The sequence below is a fragment of the Pelodiscus sinensis genome, chromosome 1 (genome assembly GCF_049634645.1).
Source record: "Pelodiscus sinensis isolate JC-2024 chromosome 1, ASM4963464v1, whole genome shotgun sequence".
NCBI lineage: Eukaryota > Metazoa > Chordata > Testudines > Trionychidae > Pelodiscus > Pelodiscus sinensis.
Window position 1 is genome coordinate 170,047,809 of NC_134711.1, and position 21,651 is coordinate 170,069,459.

Genomic DNA, 21,651 nt, shown 5'->3' on the forward strand with positions numbered 1-21,651 from the left:
CATCTTCAACACAGTAGACACAAACTCGAAAAATATATTTCAAAGTATGTTTCCTTCTTTCTTTCCTCCCATATAAGGAATTCTCAGGAAGAATTACATTTGGTCTGACTGAAATACTCAGTTTTGGAAAGAAAGACAGAAAGAAAGGCAGACACAGGCCACCAAAACTAGAACTTAAAGTTATTTAATTCCAATAAAGCTATTGTTTCTAATCCTGATGTATCATGAGGGAGAGAACATTAAAGTTGAATTATCATAAAATCATAGGATTGGAAGAGACCCCAAGAGATCATCTAGTCCAGTTCCTTGGACAGAAAAGCTATTTTATGCAATATTTAGATGAAATGCATGAAAATACAATTTTCCTCTCTCTTTTTAGAAGTCTGTACACTTTAGGTACATAACTATTAAAGGAGCCTGACTTTTCAGAGAGAGGTTTGGTGGAAAGGACCATGTAATTAAAGACTATATTGCAATGGATATGCACTGACAAACTTAATTTGGGTATTTCTTAACTTTTGAAAGATTAATTTTGAAACCATATGTTCTTTTAACCTTTTTAAGTAATATAACATGTTACACAATGCCTAATGGCGTGATGTAGTACCAAGACATTGCTTGCATTTATCTGTGATCAGCTTCAGAGCTAACTCATTTTAGTTAACATACCGTGCTTAGTTTTTGCAGCTGATGAAATTGTACAACAGTAAATATTGTTAACATCCATGTTTTCTGGGTAAAATAAAATTTTACACTTTCATAGTAGCTAGCTATAAAATCTGAGTGCTTAATATCACTAGGGATTTCTGGCAATAATTCCATGGTAATTCACTTAAAGTCCATGTCTGAAAATTGTCCTGGAAAAGGCAAAATCTGTATGTTCACATTACTGTTGGCACTTTATAGTTTTGTGTTTTTTAACCTATTTATAATTGGTGGTTCACAAATTCGCTAATATATACCTCACTGTCATACTGCAATCTTTTTACAATATGAATTAGATAAGAGAGACAATGTGATATATACATCTTTATACCATCAATTTGTAATAATGCATACTTTTTCAAACAAGGAAGGTCTCTTCAGGTTTTGGCCAAAAAGATGTATTTGAACTAAAGGAGTATCATACATATTATTACCTTCATTACTCTATTCATAAGAAGCAATATGACTAACAAGTATATTGCTATCACACCTAATTAATATTTCTTTTATATTTCTAGTTACAACTAATCAATGGCAATAATTAAACATGTTGGCTACGTCTACACTGGCATGAATTTCCGGAACTGCTTAAAATGGAATACCATTCCGTTTTCAGTTTTTCCGGAAAAGGAGCGTCTACATTGGCAGGTTGCTTTTCCGGAAAAGCCCTTTTTCCGGAAAAGCGTCTGTGGCCAATGTAGACGCGCTTTTCCGGAAAAGAGCCCCGATTGCCATTTTTGTGATCAGGGCTTTTTTCCGGAAAAGACTACTGGGCTGTCTACACTGGCCCTTTTCCGGAACAGTGTTCCAGAATAAGGACTTATGCCCGAGCGGGAGCAGAATAGTTTTTCCGGAATAGCGGCTGATTTTGTACAGTAGACCATCGTTGCTTTTCCAGAAATTCAAGGGCCAGTGTAGACAGCTCGCAGCTTATTCCGGAAAAGCAGCTGATTTTCTGGAATAAGTGGCCCAGTGTAGACACAGCCGTTTTGTAACCATCTGACTGAATGAAGGATTTCATTACTGGGGTTATGCGGAATGATGTATAACTTTAGTGATAAAATTAAAAACTAAAATAAAACAGTAAAAATAAATGGTCATAATAATAAAACAATCAATCTTCAGTACAGATTATTAACTAAAAACAAGGGGAGGGGAACAATTTCTTGAGAAGGGGGGTTGGAAAGGTGCTTAACTGAGAATAACTCAGAGAAAAGAAAGAAAGTCCAAAGGGCATGGGAGTGATACAATGAAAAGGAAATAGCATTAGTGGAAGATCAAGAAGTGAGTTGAAATATCCATGCAAACTGACTTTCTGAATAGCTCACACAATAACGCAAACCATAAAAAGGGCTCCTTTTATTTGGAGACGATATCTGCTCTCTCCATTGAAAGAACAGGACAGGGGAAGGTAGACAAGTAGTCAGTTGAAGATAGTCAGGTAGTCAGTTGAAATGATACAGGAGCAGCACTAAGTTAGGTCAGTGGAAAATATGGCATAGTGGAGCTCTGTGAGGCCACACCTGTTCCTCACCCTACTCTCGGAATACACCTCCTTCATCCATTTGTGGTGCTTGTGCTTGGCACAGCAGATGGCAATCATTTCCATCAGCAGGGAATTCCCCTGTACCTGGGCAATTTTCCACCAGCTAACTTTGAGCATTTTAAGGTCACTTCTGCAAAGCATATTGGTGGCACAAAATGGCCTCAGTGAACTGGAGAATTTGACCCAATATATCTATTTTATGTTATGAGAGTTTGGGGAGTATGAGACTGATTTTAGACCCTTGTACACATCTGGAGAGCAGATAAAAATAATAAATAAGCACAAAAGAGGTAAGAGTTTGGCTAATTGACCATGACCATTGCAGACATCACAACAGTTAGTTCTGGACTGGACTATTATACTGCATTTCATCTGATGATAACCTTAAAAACAATCTGGAAACTTAATCTAGTGCACAATGTTGCAGTGTGCTCATTTAATGACAAGACTTATGTAGATTATAACATACATATGCTTCACAGGCTACTGCCTACCTAAGGGTCTCCAGGTGCAATTCAATGTGTGAACTTTGATTTATAAAATCCTTTGCAATTAAGTTTAGTTAGGATGGTCATGTTAAGAGTCTATACATGGGAATTAGGGATTAGGAAGGCTTGGAAGTCGAGCATTCTTTAGGACACTGTTGAGCTGGTATAAATTTGTCCATCTTCAGATCACATTGCAATTGCAAGGCCTAGCTGAATGGATTTAGTTTTCTTGTGCAACATGGTTATTTCCAAATATGATATTTACAAAATTAAAATGTAACATTATGTGTTACTATAAGCTGTGTAGTTATGATAGAAAACTTAAATGTAATTCCCTTAGTAAAAGTGCCTCTGACTTTTTTTGGGAGGATCCTGTGTGCTGCAATCTAGCCCTAGAGATTACAACTCCCATGAGCCCTTGAGGAAACAAGGAAGAGAGGGCTTGTCTGGGCATGTTGAGAGAGGGGCTCAGCAGTCTGGGGCTCTCCATTTTGGGGGAGGGGAGCCAGGTTGCTGTGAAAAAGCTTTATATCCGGTCCAGGAGCTGTTGTGTTTGAGCTACAGTCGGACTGAAAGTCTGCAGCGTTTGGATCTAGCAGGCTGCTTGAGGAGCTGCTGATTGCCCTTGAGGGGAAAGACTCTGGCTGTGCCTGTGACTGAGAAGGACTACACAAAAACCACCACACAGGAGGAGACTGTAAGTAAATGGGCTTTTTGGGAAAGTGCTGCCTGGGACAGACCACAGAGATATAAACTAACTCTGGGTCCAAAGAGAGGCAGAGTGTCCAAACCAATGAACCAGAGCTGTTGGCATTTGATGGAGCCTGCTTCAGTGGCAGAAGGAGTTTGCAGCTGGCTGCACAGCTTGAACCAATACACGCAGAACCTACAGAGACCCTCCAGCTGCAGACCTTCAAGTGCATCCACACAAGTGTCTGGGTCTCTGAGTCCAGAGGAGTGCACTCTCTGGAGTGGAATAAATGGTGGCAGTGAAAATGCCAGATAGATAAGTTCCTATGATTTCTGTGTACTTTGTTAATTTTATTCTCTGTTAATCTGTTAAACCCTGTTTCTTTAAGTTAAGTAAAGGTGTGTTCATTCTAATGTAGTCAATTAGATGTATATTATTTATAATTTATCATTGTTTTCCTGGAGTTAGATCTAGATTATTGTTGGAATAATGTTATTCCTGGAGGCTCCCAAGGCACACCATTAAGTGTGTACAGAGCCAGCCAGATGGAGGCACCACCATTGTATACTCTTTTTGAGCCAGGGACTGCAGCAAGGGAGTGGATAGGGAATCCCCAACTAAACAACACCACCACTGGGGTACTCAGGATCTCCTTTTATGTTAAAACCATCAGGCACCCAGGCACACCTATGAGTGTGACCTGTTCCCGAGTAACCCCAAGAGGACAAAGGGGGTTACATAAACTTATTACAATAAATACAATTATAAAAAGAGAAATCTAAACAACTTTTCTTTCCCAATATGTCAGTATTAAAGATGACACAGAAAATATAATTTTGACTTTGGATTTTCATTTGACTTTAGCAAGTTGAAAGAAAAAAATGCAGAAAGGCCAACATTGTACTGGCTAGCTTCGCAGCTGATATAATTCAGTGTAACTCTACTGTGACTATTTATGGCAGCTGCAGACCTGGCCTATAAGTCTAATTTTCATTGTGTCATTTGGAAAGTCTGGTTGCCATTACTATCAATGTGACATTATAAGTAACTAAAAAGTGTAATTTGATAGATAAACATAGCAAAAAGTGAGTGTGAACTGAGTGGGAGTTGGAAGTGTGCTGATTATGCTACACATAAGTAACTAGTGTTGTTGTGGTGATTATTATACTTTCTTCTAGTTAGAGAACAGATATTTTATGCAGCTAAGAAGTCAAGGCCTGTATCACAAAGGCTTTCTCTAGATGGCACGTCAATTCACTTATCTTATTTATCAGTTTGACATCTTTAAAGAAGATGCAAGTGGTTTGCCTATTTCTGCAGAATAATTTTACTTATATATCAACACACATAGCTTTTAAAAATAACTTCAGAATTATTATTGATCATATCTTAAATGTTATTGTACTCTATTAACATAAATTATATTTTTGGAAAATTTTCCTTAAATATTGAGAGTATTTTGAAATCCAAAATATAGAAAGAGTGCTACATGACATTTAGGGCGCAAAACTTTTTTTTCTTGTGTGAAATGCATTTTTGGGTTGACTGAAATGTTTAGAGAACTTCTGCTGAACCGACCACATTTGTATGGCCGAAAAATATATTTGAACAACTCTAGGTATAATATGAACTATTACTGATTCTGACATGTTTACTCTGGCTAAAATGGAATCTTACTTCACAAGTCATACAATGCATTCATTGAGTTGAATACTATTCAGCATGAATAAGGGTGGCAGAACTCAGCTTGAAGTCAATATTTTAGATTTCTTTGATCACATATATTTTGGTATATTGTTAAAAGGGATAGGTAGATCCTTGTAAGCATGACAGAGATTAAATAACAATGTATGGTTTATGCCAGACTAAGGGGGGAAACATAAAAATGGACCTTTCCACATTTCTGAAAGGAACTAAATCATAGCTTGTGTGTCAATATCAGAATAGTGTAAATAAAAATTCTTTCCCTTTCAATATTCTTTTCCTTTCCTGTGACATTCTAATAGGCTCCTGCTCCTGCACAATATATTCATATCCAGTAGTCTCCTTTTTCACCTACCTGTCTGGAATTCACTGATCATACTGCCTCTGTGTAAAAGGCGAAGGGCTTTCATGCACAGAGCTGGTCCTTTGAAACCTTCACACATCCAGTTCCCAGTGTTGCTATGCCTTATGTCTTCCTTTGCAGCAGGTTTCCTATTCTTCAACCCCCCAAGCAATAAACACTATTCTATTAATTCAGACAGCCAGACAAATTCCCCAAAGCCAGATTCTGCCACCCTTACTGGCTCTGAGAAGCACTTTCCTCTGCAAGAAACCATTTGATTTCAGTGGCAGCTATTTGCAGAGCAAAATACTACTCTTCCATGAATTAAGATGGCAGAATCAGCTCTACATTAGGAATATGAATGGTTAGCCAGTTAACCAATAAACAAGCATCGCACTTACAGAGTGATGCTTACCAGTTATAGTTAACCAGCAGACTGGCTGGGCTGGAGCAGCCTCCATTCCCCCGTGCAGTGCAGTGGGCATGTCTGGGCTTGAAGGCCATGAGTGTTCCAGCCTACTGCATCACCAGTGGCAGGCCTTGCCGGGCTGGAGCAACCCGCTGTGTTGTGAGAGGGGGAAGCTCCAGGCTGGCTAGAGAAACCCGGATCCATTGGGGGGGGGGGGGGGGGGAGAGGGGAGACATTAACTAGTTAACCAATTAAATGGGATTTTATATCCCTACTCTACCTTACTATGAAGAAAGGTTGACCTAGTGCCCTTTTGAGATACTTTGGAGAGAATCTATGAGACATGATCATGCACCATTACTTCTGGAAGCAGACCCATTGGACTTCAATGAGACAATTTACACGACGAAAGGCTGCAGGATAAGGTCTTAATTTCACTGAGAAGGTGTATTTTCAACCAAACAATAAGCAATACAAGAACTGGAAATGCATTGTCATGACTTGCAGACAGTGTAAGATAAGGATGATTTATTTACATTAAGACAAAACTGACAGAGATAATGAAGCACTAATTGTGTCATCATAAGAAAAAGCCTCACCCTGCTTCTTGCTGGTCCTCTCCATAGTGCTCTAGTTCTGTACCTGGGAGTGGCTGCACCGGAGGAGGAGGTAGGGGAACATTGGCCCAGTTAGACCCATTATTTTTCTGGGGCTTGGAAGTATTTTTGTTTTTCTTCTTTTTTCCTCCTTTTCCACCTGCAAAATGAACAAAAGTTACAGAGATATAATGGGAAAAACATGTTGGCTATATACATTTCTTTGGAAGAATTCTGATTCCAGATGGCACACACCAAAAAAGAAAATGTATTTATATCTTAGCAACATCAGCATCAACATGTTAAGGTTGTTACAAGGTTTTAAATAACAACAGGGAGGAATGTGAAAATATTCTGCGTAATTGCTGAAAATTGCTTCTTTTTTAAATATGTACCCCGTAAAACCTCCTCACAACAGTGCCTAAACTAAATAAAGCAGAAACAGTTTTCTTTATCAAAAATATATTTATTGATTTATTCATGCCTGCTTTAAGTCTCCATGCATTCACTGGAAAAATAATAGACCATAGCAAATTCTTTCAGATGTCAGATTTCAGACTGTATTTATAAGACTGTTTTGCATAATCTCTTTCTGTGGAAAACAAAAAGGTTAAGGACACAACCTAAAACTTTGCCATTAGAGTCAATTTCTTTCAGCCAAAATGACAAGCATGGTTGTCAAAACGTAAAGGTAAAAGTAATTGAGTTTCTGCTGAAATAGTATTAGCAAGTTCAATTTTTAAAAAGTATCAATGAGCCTTTCAAAATGTTTTAGGAGAGTATCCTTCATATGGCTTGTTTTGTAGCTTGTGTACCTGAGGGTGAATGGGCACTACAACTGAATGTACAGCTCACAAGTGGGAAGATGCAAGTGAGTAATATTCCTTGCCTTTGTCCCTCTCCCACCTGCCCTTTGTTTCTTTTCTTGTATTTTTTTTTTTCATACACACTTCCCTTTGCTCTTTTTTCATCTTTTTGTGTCACTTCCATTTGAACCATTCTTGGTTGTGTAGAAACTCATCGATTTCCACAGATCTTTTCTTTGCTTCCGTCTGACTCTCTACCCTTTCTCTTATCTTAGTCATTTCAGGAACTCCTTGCCAAAGGATACTGTGAAGGCCAGGACTTTAACAGGATTCAGAAAAAAGCTAGATAAATTCATGAAGGATAGATCCATCAATGGCTTTTAGCCAGGATAGGCAGGAAAGGTGTCCCTAGCCTCTGTCGCTGTGTCTTGGGCTACGTCTAGACTACATGCCTCTGGCGACAGAGGCATGTAGATGAGGCTACCAGGCATAGGAAAATGAAGCGGCGATTTAAATAATCGCAGCTTCATTTAAATTTACATGACTGCCGCACTGAGCCGATCAGCTGTTTGTTGGCTCAGCGCAGTAGTCTGGACGCGCGGGTGTTGACATCAAAGGCATTTGTCGACCACCCAGGTATGCCTCCTGGAATGAGGTTTACCTGGGTGGTCGACAAATGCCTTTGATGTTGACACCCGCGCGTCCAGACTACCATGCTGAGCCGACAAACAGCTGATCGGCTCAGTGCGGCAGCCATGTAAATTTAAATGAAGCGGCGATTATTTAAATCGCCGCTTCTTTTCCTATGCCTGGTAGCCTCATCTACACGCCTCTGTTGCCAGAGGCATGTAGTCTAGACGTAGCCTAGATTACACCTCTCTGTAGACAGAGCGATGTAGATTAGGCACGTCGAAATTGCTAATGAAGCGGGCATTTTTTCCTCAAAAAATGAGGTGTACAGGATCTTTCAAAAAATGTTTTATTTTTCAACAGATACGCATCTAGACTGACTTTTTTTTCCAAAAAAGCTGTTTCAGAAAAAATTGGCAGCCATGTTTATGCTAATGAAGTATGGGATATTTAAATCTCTGCTTCATTAGCAATTTTGATGTGCCTAATCTAAATCTCTCTGTCTACAGAGAGGTGTAGTCTAGACATACCCTCTTTGTTAGAGGCTGGGAATGAGTGATGGGGTGGGGTTGCTTGATGGTTCCCTGTTCTATTCATTCCCTCTGGGGCACTTAGCATTGACCACTGTCAAAAAACAGGATACTGGGCTAAATGGATCTTTGGTCTGACCCATTATGGCTGTTCTTATGTTCTCCCTTTATTTTATCTTTTTTCCCCTATGAAAAAAGGAATTTGGGGGGTAGGACATTTTAAAAAGGAGGTGTTTATTTCAATATCCCTGTCTTTTTTCTCTTTCCTGCTCCTTGCTACTCCTTTGACATCTTTCCTTTTGTCTCCTGCACCAGCTTAGTTAGACACAACCAGCAACATGGCAGGGAAAAACAAAAGAGTCAACATCCCTCTGCCACCTGAACTCTCTCTGTTTTGATTAGTCCAATTCAAAGTGATTTTTCCTGGACTGGTGTTGCAGCATCTCACTTGTCCATTACAAGTCATCCCTTAACTGTGGCATACTGGGGGCACTGCTTGGGCTACGTAAAGTGGGAGTGTCAATCTGTTAGTGGATACAAGATTGTCATAATAGTCAAACATCCCAACTAGTGTCTCAATGAGCAGCCAGCAGTATCTGTTCGAGAAGCCTGTAACACAAATGAAGTAATTAGCATCTCTAGGCCCATCATTAAAATATTTCCCACGCATTTTTGCCATTATCCCACATAAATCCTCTTAATCCTAGCCCAGAGGAGGGAAGTTGCTGATCATGATTAAGACAGATATCCTCAAACTATTTTTTGCTATCCCAGTTCAAAGAGAAGAAATAAACTAGTCTTCAAGCACTTGGAAAACCTGTGGCTAATTTGAACACCATGAGATCCTTAACAAAACCCGAGAAGCATCAACAATAAGTCTATAATAGGCCAGTACCAGACTCTACAAATAGCCATGTTGTGGATAAATCTAGGGGAATAATTATTCCCACGTCAGTTTCCTTATTCTGCAGGAAAAAATTAAGTAGACTAACTCAAATGAGCTCCTGTTTGGGATGCAGCATCTCCTATGGCAAAGGCTGGATTCCAAAAGCAGAGCCTAAACCAGCCTCCCCATTCTAGTCTCATTTTATTCTGATGAGACTAAGCAGTTGGGCAAATATCAACCAAAAAAAAAAAAAAAGAAAGATTAAATGTCACAATAACACAAATAAGGCAAGATTTCTAAGCCACAAGTGAACTGTAGGTGGTGGTCCCAAATATGATCAAGACTTGCTTTTCTCATCCCAGCTCTATGGGAAAAAAGACCCAGCCACAGGCATAATGATGAAGGCAGAAGAAGGGAGAGGTACACCAGAATTTTTAGCTTGGAAGACACAACAGCTCCTTTTGCCTAGCCTAAGGTGAGGAGAGGCAGCAGACATCTGCCATGGGATAAGAGGTAAGGTTCTCTCATGGATCAGGAACTGGTTAAAAGATAGGAAATAAATGGTAAGTTTTCAGAATGGAGAGAGGTAAATAGTTGTAACACACAAAATCTGTATTAGAACCATTATTATTTAATATATTCATAAATGAACAGGAAAAAAAGGATTAAACAGTGAGTTGGCAAAAGTTGTAAATGATACAAAACTATTCAAGATAGTTGAGTCCAAAGCAGACTGTGAAGAGTTACTAAGGGTATGTCTACTCTGCATTCCTCTTTTGAGAGAGGAATGCAAATGCGGACAAACAAAACTGCAAATGAAGCATGGATTTGAATTTCCCGCACTTCATTTGCATAATCATAGCCGGCCGCTTTTTCAAAATACCCTATTTTGAGATTAAAAATGCTGTTTAGATGTGGTTATTTAGAGAAAAAACCCTTCTTTCAAAATAACCCTTAAACCAAGGAGCAGCAATCAAAAAAAGCTAACAGAATGTTGGGAATCATTAAGAAATAGATAGTAAGACAGTAAATATTGTATTTCCTTTATGGAAGTCCATGGCCTGCCCATGTGAAAAAAATATATTGGAACTGGAAAAAGTTCAGAAAAGGGCAATAAAAATGATTAGGAGCATGAAACTGCTCCCATATGAGGAGAGATTAATAAAACTAGTACTTTTCAGCTTAGAAAAGTGATGATTGAGGGGATATGGCGGAAATCTGTAAAATCATGACTTGTGTGGAGAGTGTAAATAAGGAAGTGTTATTTACTCCTTCTCATAACACAAGAAGTAGGGGTCACCAAATGAAATTAAGAACCAGCAGGTGTAAAACAAACAAAAGGAAGCATTTCTTCATAAAACACACAGTCGACCTGTGGAACTCTTTGCTAGAGAATACTGTGAAGGCCAAAATCATAAGAGATTTTTTAGAAAAGAACTAGATAAGTTCATGGAGGATAGGTCAATCTACGTTTATTAGCCAGGATAGGCAGGGATGGTGTCTCTAGCCTCAGTTTACCAGAAGCAGGGAATGAATGAAGTGATGGATCACTTGACGATCATCTGTTCTGTTCATTTCTTATGAAGCATCTGGCATTGGCCACCACTGGAAGACAGGATACTGGGCTAGATGGGTCTTTGATCTGACCCGATATGGCCATGCTTAAGTTCTTAATCATGCTGCTGCTTTGTACAGGAGTACTCAGACTTCTCATATCATCAAGCCTGCCCAGCTGAAGTTCAGTTCACCCCAGCTGGAAGGATGCTGCAATGGAGACTCCCCATGGTAGTTAGCTCGGCTCTGTGCCTTCTCTGTCACAGTCCCTCCTCTTCTGTTTCTGAGAGTCTGTTAGCAAGAGGCAGCAATCTGGTAGTCTTGGGAGTTTGCTGAGCTGGTTAGAAGGTGTTCTAGCTAAGAGATTGGCCCAGCAGTCCCTCTTTCTCCTCCACTCTTTTGGAACAGATATAAGGAACTTTCAAGGGCAGGGGAAAATGTAGGAAAGGAAGACTTTGGATGAGAAAAGAAGAACCTTAGTGAAGGGACAAGAAGGAAAATGGGGAAGTGACATCATGCAGCAACTTAAGGAAAAAATGAACTTGCAGGGAATAGATAAAATGCATCTTTAAGAAGATACTGGAGGTATATGGAACCTTTCAAGCATAGGAGATTAACATAATCTGGGGTACTTGAGAGACCTTAGAGAGAAGAGGAACCAGTAAAAGCGGAAAATTCAGACCAGAAGGAGGAATAGCTAGAAGGAAGAGCTTGAGGGGAGCCAGATACATGAGGCATCAGAGTCAGGAAAGAACCCATGGGAGACAAAAACAAGGAAGGAATTTGGGGCAAGGAACCTTCAGAGACCTTGAACATGGGGAATAGTTATGGAGTATGATTGACCCTAATAACATCCCAATGCAAAATGTAAGGAGTTCACTGTAATCTTCTAATCTGCCTTTGATGGCCTGAGCAGCTCAGTGTATCCCAACTCACTAATGTTATAACCTGTATCTAAAAGAGGCCATGTAATATATAAAAATGTGAATAACATACTGTGCATTAATATTGCTTCATGGTGTTCGTACAGAGAATAAATTCAGAATTACAAATCTATTGGAAATTGTTTTATCAAATTGTGTCAGCCAAGCAGGGTTAAAGTTAAACTCCTCTAGAAAAAGGAATATGGTTCTGCCACTTTGAAAATGTTTCCATGACACAATAAGAGACAATACGAATGCAATTTACATGCAGGGTACTCAAGATCATCAAGTCAATAAGAGGAGCATCACTGAGATTCACAGCAAGGGAAGGATATTGCAGTAAACACACCAGTTTGCATTTTAGCAAACCCTAGCAGGGAAAGAAACCAGCATGGAACTTCCTCCACCACTAGACTAAGGCTACGTCTAGACTACATGCCTCTGTCGCCAGAGGCATGTAGATTAGGCTACCAGGCATAGGAAAATGAAGCGGCGATTTAAATAATCGCCGCTTCATTTAAATTTACATGGCTGCCGCGCTGAGCCGATCAGCTGTTTGTCGGCTCAGCGCGGTAGTCTGGACGCGCGGGTGTCGACATCAAAGGCATTTGTCGACCAACCAGGTAAACCTCATTCCAGGAGGCATACCTGGGTGGTCGACAAATGCCTTTGATGTCGACACCCGCGCGTCCAGACTACCATGCTGAGCCGACAAACAGCTGATCGGCTCAGCGTGGCAGCCATGTAAATTTAAATGAAGCGGCGATTATTTAAATCGCCGCTTCATTTTCCTATGCCTGGTAGCCTAATCTACATGCCTCTGGTGACAGAGGTATGTAGTCTAGACGTAGACTCTATGTCACCTTGAATGAACTTTAAGTTCACACTTCAAAATAACCCATTTAAAAGGTGAGCTGGACTATAAAAGGGGAGAGGGTAAAGAAACACAACAGTCTTTCACTTAAGATATCAAAGATGCTGAGCACACTGGACTTTGTGGGGCATCCTGATCAAGGGAGCATTCAGGCATCCTGTTGGAAGGTAGATTGGTAAGGAAACAACATGTTAAATATTATTTCCCATTTTATTGAAGGAACAAACATCTTAATTTCTCTCTGAGAATGTGTCTAGCCTACAGGTCTTTTTTTAAAAAAAAAATAGCTTTTTTTCCGAAAAAACTTCACCTGCATCTAGACTGTAGCCACGTTCTTTTGAAAGTAAATTGAAAGAACATGGCTGGTTTTTTGATCGCTGTAAACCTCATTTTACAAGGAATAATGCCTTTTTTCGAAAGTACTCTTTCGAAAAAAGGCGCTATTGAATGCAAACTGTGCTTTTTCAAAGAGAGTGTCTAGACTCTCTTTTGAAAAAGCAGCTCACTTTTTCGAAAAATCTGCTTGTAGTCTAGACACTTTCTTTCAAAAGAGGCTTGTAGACTAGACGTAGCCTGAATGGTGCAGGAGAGGGCAGGACATTGCAGAGCAGGACAAAGGTCTAGGAGAACCCTTCAGGAGAGTGGAACCGGGGTGAAGAAAAGAGATTAGCAAGATAAAAGCTGAGGAGCTGGATAGCAAAAGGAAAATGTATGCAGGGAGGGAAGATTTGAAGAATTTTGAGACGGGATATGGAAATTCAGGGAATGAATGGAAGACAGAATGCAAAATGAAGAGAAAAATACAGGCTTGGTGGAAAACAATGGGGGAGGAGAGAGATAATATGAGTCTTGAAGAGCATTCAACCTAAATGGAGAAAGGGAGGGAGAGGAAAGGAGAATAAAAGGTGGGAACTTATATTACTTGATCTTTGTGGACATGAGCCACATGGTGTTTCTTTGTGGAAAGGGGATTTCTTCTCTCCTTACTTTCTATAAGCAAAAAAGTGCTTGATCAGAGAACTAGAATGTAAGTCTATGTTTGAATACTGTTCCTTGAAAGTCTTATTTCCGTGTACCAGTCAGGCCTAAAATTCAAAGGTCTGTTAACTTTGAATTTCAGTGATTCTACAATCAAATATTTGAATGAATCCAGCCCTCAAACAGAGGCTGCCAGTTGGACTGATTGCAATGCAGACAACACATTTAAAATCTTGATACTATCCTCTGATACCTAGCATATACTGACTCATATTTCAGCATAGAAATGTCTGCACTTTAAAGTATGCATGCAGAGGAGCTAATTTTTTAAGTTACATGTCAATGCACCCCACAGGTCAGAGACCAAGTACAGGCATATAAAGTACCACAGTACATTAACTTGCAGTCTCTTTTTGCGAGCACAATATATTTCTTTCCACCATCTAACTAGAAGCAGTTATTGTTTCCCATAAAATGTGACGATACTTTTGGCTACTTAAACTATAGGACAACAGTTAGAGCTGTCTGATTTCAACATTTATTTTGAATGATCATTAACACTGAGCTACAGAAACTATTTCTAAAGTTGATCTGTATTATTATGGTTCCTTCAATTTATAGTAGAAGTTCAAAGGCTTCAGAAAAAAAAAATAACCTCAAGTTGAAAATCCCTGGAACTCTTTCTTATTGTGCTTAAATATAATGCCATACATTCATTTTAAGTGCAAGTTTTTTGGTTTAGTTTTTACTTTAAAAATTGTATAATTTTACAGTAATATTTTAACAAAGTCAAAATTAAAGAGTGTTTATAAAGAAACAATATTCATGGTTGTTCAGTGAAAATGTGTTATTTTTCCAATATAACATGCAGCACACACACACTATTTACATTATGTTTGTATGCAGACTTGAAACAGTTTTTGGAATACCAACCATCTAAAGGATTTGTTAGGGTCTGAGAAATTTCTGTTTTTGGTGGTTTTGTTGATATACAATAGAATTTATAACCTGGCTCACAGGAGTTGGGATCTAATAATGATTCAACAAAAATATTAACCTGTTCATGAGGCTCAAGTATTGTAATCTGTACTGTATAGTAAACATTGATTTGGGAATAAATTCAACATTGTACTAGAAGGGTCAGAATGCTACAAAGTAAAATTTCCAATCACACTGAAAAGTGCAAGATACAAAAGGAAGAAAAAAAAATTCCTATTATCTTTAAATAGATTTCTTGTACAGCCTGGACAAATAAGATGTCGGTTTTTGTAAAACCATGTTTTTATTGACTACAATGACATGTTCAGTGAAGTCTAAATAGACAGACACAACAATGTTTGACTGTAAACTGTGATTGAAGTAATCGCTCTTTCATGGCTATAATCAGGAACACAGAGCAAGCTGCTTACAAACACAAATACCTCTCTTTACACCCGTTGTAATGAAACCAACCTGAAAGGCTGCCACTTCTTTCTGAGCTGTTGTGAGAGCTGGTGGTGCTGAAATCCTGTGACTGGTTGTGTGGCATTCTATTAGACAATCCCTCAGCCAATCGGTAGTCAGGGATGTAAAGTAAGGCTAAGAGTTAAAGGGCAAAGGTCATAGTGGCATCATGTGATTAGTTTAAAGCACATGCAGAACATGCAGTTAGCAAGTCAGAAGCAGATGTGATGGGATTGTAGGAAATGTTTACCTAGTCTCTCCTAATGGAAATACAGATGGGCTATAAATTATAGTGAGACAAAAAGGACTAACGCACAGAATAACTTATTTTGAAATGGTGTAAAGAACAGTATGCATGCATGATAAATGTTATTAGTTAAGGTAAATCTGAATAGTAAATCACAATCTACTATTTTAAAATTCATGCACAGAGGATCTAGTATAAACCGACTCAGGAAAATAAGAGCAGGAATCACCGTTATTGCCTTTGCTTTGGTCCGGCAGAGAGTAACCAAATCCCATTAGATCAGTTTTTTGCTGAATTGAGCTTTTCCACTGAGGATCGGGTAAGTCGACTGCCAACTCATGGATGCTGTTGGAATGAAGAATCTGTGTAGTGGCATATGGTGTAGCTTGTGTGATTTGGCTGGAACTGTTGTAACTAGTTTTGGTGGTGAAGTCTATGCTGCTGTAAATGGCTCCATCAGAAAGCATAGTGGCAGTTTTATCCCCTTGGCCTGGCACTGGTGGCAGCACATCTGTGGTGAGCATAGGGAAATGGAACAAATCAGTGATGCACAGGAAGCCTGAAACTATCAAGGTTTAAGATGAAAAATAAATGTGTCATTCTGCACGTTTGCATTTCAGCTGAGACAGAGTCCATGAGCCAATGAAGGGAAGATGATGTACAACCATTGCCAAGCTATCAGCATCTGTGACAGGCCTACTACTTGTCCTTCACGTTTCACTGCCTAAAACCATCTTTTTCTTCCATACTTTCAACTGTGAAAGTGAAGTTTGGAATATTTCACTACTGAAAAATGTTTTCAATTGTTCATTCTATGTCAGAACCAATGAAACTGTCTGAGCTTTAGGAAAATGATGAAAGAAGTTAATCTACAAATCACAGAGGAAACCATCTTCCTGAAAATATCAAGCAAAACTACTGAAAGAATGCCACGGGTTCTCAAAGTAATTCTTTTCAGGGCACAAAGTGTATTTTTCTAAAGTTTATCCATCAGTTTATCTGGTTTGATTTTAGAACCTAAAAAAGACATTTCATCTCACCAATGCTGGAAAACTGACATGAATAAGTCATTTCAGAGTGTGACAAGATTTCAACTACACTGAAGAGATTCAGGTGATCAATTATAATGATACAGTACACTTCTGGAAATGGAGATCAACAGAGTTAAAAAAACTGTACTACCTGTAGATTGAAATTAAACCTTAGAAACAAAATATCTGCTCACTTTTTCACATGATGTATCATTTTGCATATTACAGATTTATAATTTCAATACTATAAATTTAAATTCCCTCCCCTTCTAAAATTTCACAGTGACACTTACTGGCAGAATACTAGATTTAAAAGCTAATACCTTTGAATCTGAAAAGGTGCCTGAAAGGTTACCAGTACAATGGTATAGGCAGCAACACTGCTTTTCTCATGATACTCAAATATTTCAAACATGGCTCTTGTTCTAATTTGTTTAAGATAAAAAAAGTAGTAGCCAGCATGGAATCCCAACTGATGGAAAACATGTGACCACTCTTCTGTTTTATAATATGACAACCAACTACTGGACATGCACTCTGACTATATAATTTTTAGATAATGCTTATCACAGAGTTTAGCAAACATGAAATACCTAATTAATCCTCAACACTCTGATGTGATAGGAATTGTTATATTCATACTCAGAGTCTTAATCTCTGTGACTAAAGTGCCTCATTTGACACAATAAGTAGTAATACAGAAATTAATAATAACAATAATTTTATAGCTTGGGGAAATGAGAGAAGTGAAAGTCAACATTTTCAAAAGTAGTATCTGATTTTGGATACCTGATTTTTAGAACTACAGAACACACACAGACATTGTGCTTCAAATCTATAGTGGGCACCAAAAAATGAAGGAAGCCAAAATAAGAGACTAGTTCTGAGAATTCTGACTGTAATGACTTCCTTCTGGCAAGAGAGTAATCTGGGTTGGGAGTCAGAAGCTTCTAGCCTCCAAGTGTTATGCTCAGACTGACAGACCACACCTCTACTCTCTCCCCTGCTCTACCACTGGTGCCTCTATGATAGATTTAACAATATCAACAAGACATATAAGTACTGGAAATAGTGAACAAAAATGTAGATAAAACCCAAAGATTACTAATTAGCAGTGTTTTCATGCTTTACAGTATTGTACCAGGCAGCAATTTTACATCACTGTTTAGGTTCTTTGATGACCACCCCAACATGGACCACACACACACACTAGAACCCTATGTGAAAAACAAACTAAAGTGAAAATAAAATGCATTATTTGCTGCACGATGACAGGATTCAGTAAAACCCACCTCCACGACCAAAATTCCCAAGCTCATTGGGTCCGCTAGTGCTGTTGTTTACTGGCAGACTGGTGGCAGGCCAAGAGTCTGCAAGCCAAGGATAACTTGGGTCACTTGCATTCAACAGACCTGGTCGACTGAAGCAGGATAAAAAAAAAAGGAAATGAACATTAAAATATGTCTGTCAGACAACTCTGGACAAGATAGTGATTGAAGAGACTGTATCATTTTTCTCCTGCCACAGTATGTAATAAACACTTTAGGAGACTTCAATGTATTTCAAATTAAAATCGTGGCGGCTTTCATGATTTAACGACCTTCAGCAGTTAATTAAGGCTATATACCAATCAACTTTGTCAGTGGAAATGGAACTAGGCATCAGTTGTGAGTCTGCCAGAATCCAAATGAACTCTGTTGTCTGTCTGAAACAGGGAGTCGGCTGCAATACTGAAGGATCCTAAACAAGGGTTGAATGATAAATTGCCACTTCGAGGGAACCATCACTCAAAATGACTGCTCTGTATCAGCCATTTCCAGGACTTTGGGCTACTATTTCTTCACTCCTTGAATCCCAAATGTACATCTGTCATCTACAGGCTGGTAGCTTTTTCTTTGAGTACTCCTGTATAGTTTAGAGGCAAATAGGTTTGAGTAGGATTAATGGAAAATTCACAACAGTATTTTTTATCTGTGACTGCAGCATGCTTTCCTATTCTTGTAATATTAAAGTTCAAGAGCTGTAGTCAAACTTGGATATCTCAAAAAGGGAAGGGAACTTGGCCATAAGACACTGTTCAGTCAGTAAACACAGGATAAATAATGTAGCCCTACCCTGAAATTCAGCATGGCAAATGGGGCCATTGTTTTGCGTTTTGCAAGGAAAATCAATCTCTTAATATGAAAAAGCACAGTTCTGAAGCTTTTCTGGATTATTAGCACACTTATGAGAAAGAAGCAACATTTATAATCATTGTCTTTTTTTTTTTTTTTTTTTTTTTTTTGGATAGACCCCTTCTGGTACAATCCCTAAGAGAAACATGGGTTTCTATGGAAACAGCAATAAGAAGATCCAGCAGTTTTCTTGCCACAATAGCTAACTCTCATTAGGCCTAATCTCTTTTTGCTAAAATATTGATTAAATGGGAGATTGGAAGTTATTACCAGGGCCTAATTACAATCTCCATATTGGCAAAGAGAAAATAGATGAGGATATATGGGTTTGTTATCAGCTTTTATCAATTTCAATTGAGTAGCCAAAGTTGTGGAATCCAGTCCCATCAATCTACAACCTATTTATCATCCATGAATCATTTATTTTGTGATCGATTATGTGTAATTGTTCACTCACAGCAATTTAGTAGGAGCCAATAAGGAGTCTTAAACAACAGCAACTTCATTTGCTAATGTCTAATTAATGCAATAAACATCCTGGTAACAAATGAACACATTCCTTGTGATATTTACTACTAATTTCTTCTTGGGCATTTGGGAGATATGAAACATCTGGACTTGATTCCTCTAAAGTGCCCAATAGATAGATCATTAAACCTTGTGGTAAGCCATTTAATTCCACCTAGACTTGTCAGTCTTATAAATGACCTTTTATTATAATAGTCCTTTATCTATAGAAAAGTTCAAGTTCCTAATCAAAAAGAAAACAGAATGGAAATAGATTTTTTTTAACAACAAACATACCTTCCATTGCTCATTAGTCCTCCATCTCCTCTTTGAAAAGTGACTGTTTTGTTTTTTATAAAACAAACAAAATAAAAAAAAAAACACAAGAGGAAAACAAAGTTAGTAATAATTATTAATACTAAATCATACTTTATCACCCAAGACTAAAATCTCTGGGTATCACAAAACAATATAATGCAGCAGTTACCAGCAAAACAAAGATGACATAATAGAATTCCACTGGACAGATGTCAATCAATTTGCCCTGTAGCATGTAAGCCAAAATTACAGAGCATTTGTCCTGGGTAGTCCTGAATAAACTATGCATTCTCTTACACAACTCTATGGTGTGAGACTATGTCTGGTGGTGAAATTGTATTTCTGTGGCATGCTTCTGCTTAAGTATATAATGCCAGTATAGGGGTATATTAACGACAACAGTATCATGTTGCAGTTACAGAATACAACTGCACAACTATTTTATCCCATAGGATACATGCAAATTGGTCTCAGCCCTTCTGGAGTTATAGCGGAGAAAAACCAAGGATAAAAAGCAATCCTACCTCACTTCCCTCACACATACAAGATAAAAACATCACACACACGACAAGCATTACACGGGGGAAAATCTCTTCAGTCTTGCCTTGAAGGATTCCAAGGATATATTGAAGTATATGAATCATATAAGTTATCCAATAATGGATCCCTGACAGAAAAGTCCCAGCCCCCATCATATATTCACAGAAGTATATTTCAAGATGACCCAGAGTTGTACGCCCCATTACTCAGGTGCTGCTTTCAAAGATAGGGCAATATAGGTTGTCCTATACTGTGGTCTTATGCTACTCATTCCTTTATACAGTATTTTTAAGTCAACCTTTAATGCACACCTTCTGAATAGCAAATGCAATTCATGTACTACAAAATTGTGAAGCAAGGCCAATGAGCTCCTTCACTGGCAATAATCTATTAATCAATAAATATATAATCACCAACGCATTTGCAAGAATCTCCACTTTTACTCTCACCACACAGAAATACTATTGTGGTATCTTGGCTGACTTTAACCAGCTCTCTTTCATACACTGCACCCTCAGCCAGGTAACAATAAAGCACCAACATGGAAATGTCATGATTCACACAAAAAATGGACATAAATCTGGATATCAGTGATACCTCATATTTTACCAGTTCTCCAAGGGGCTTTGACATATATATTTAACAATATTTAATGTTGATAAAACTGCCCCTTTGGGATCCAATATATAAGGGCTCGTGGGGTTAATGATTAATTATCCATTATCACAGAAAGTACTATTGTTCCTACTGGAAAGCCACTGTAGTTCTATTTCATACCACATTATTTAATAGCTGTATTTTGAAAAGAGTTAATCTGAAACAATTAATGAAAAAAAAAACTAAAGGGTGGAAAGTATTAAATAAAAGCCTACTTAGAAAAACACCACATGCTGAAAAGATTGCAGCTAATTAGCTCTCGATCTGACACAACTTTCCAGTTATGTTGCTTTTTAAAGGATTGCATCACTTAAGGCTAAAAAGCCGTGGATATCATTTGTGAATATGCAAATAAACAGGTACTGTCTGGCTATGTCTGGAAAATGTTGTTAAGAAATGTATTAGCAGAAGACAATTTAATGTTCTTTTTTCTTCCCCATCCTCCATTCCTTCCAGACATCCTATCTCTGTCAAAGCAACAAGGATATGAACCCCTAAACGGACTACTAATATACTGAATAATGAATTTTCTGACTTTGGATTAGTATTTATAAGGATAATATAGTCTATATTGAAACTTATTTCACACCTGAAGTTAATATGTTTGTTTAGGCTAGTTTTAAATATGAAAAGTGGGGGAAATAATACTTTTGGTCATCTACGTTTTTATATTTGTAGGACTCTCTTGTGCCTTTGCAATGCACAGCTGGGGCAGGGAGGGAGAATACAAAGGGAGAATATACCAACAACTGTCTCCAGAGACACCCTAGCTGAACAGGTACAATGTAAGGTACTTCTGAGCAAGCTGGGGAGAGCCTAATGAAAAGCAGTAGCTACTGCACAATTTTTGGTAAGCTGTAGTTGATCTCTGCAGGCTAAAGAGGGGTGGATGCCACCACTGGGCCCCCGCTCTTGGGGTCACTAACATTTAATTGTAACCCTACCTTGTCCTGCCACAACCTCACTTTCCGAATAAAAGCCTTGTGAATAAAAGCCTTTAGAGGAGATACAGTGCTAGGTATTAGCTGAAAGAGAGAAACCCATCCAAAAAGATGAGCTATGATGTTATTG

At 38.4% G+C, this 21,651-nt stretch overlaps 1 protein-coding gene across 24 annotated transcripts in view; it reads right to left on the minus strand.

The window, feature by feature from the left end:
* Positions 1–21,651, minus strand: part of ROBO2 (roundabout guidance receptor 2) — a 625,770-nt gene that overhangs the window by 44,073 nt on the left and 560,046 nt on the right. For 16 of the 24 annotated variants that reach the window (XM_014580520.3, XM_014580517.3, XM_075909832.1 and 13 more), the window contains 5 exons: positions 19,363–19,405; positions 17,677–17,804; positions 15,583–15,864; positions 15,116–15,241; positions 6,486–6,642 (listed from right to left, as the gene is read on the minus strand). In XM_014580520.3, the coding sequence (XP_014436006.2) occupies positions 6,486–6,642; positions 15,116–15,241; positions 15,583–15,864; positions 17,677–17,804; positions 19,363–19,405 (736 nt within the window). The remainder of the gene's footprint in view (positions 1–6,485; positions 6,643–15,115; positions 15,242–15,582; positions 15,865–17,676; positions 17,805–19,362; positions 19,406–21,651) is intronic. The other 8 variants (XM_006136942.3, XM_075909829.1, XM_014580523.3 and 5 more) reach the window with 1 other exon arrangement.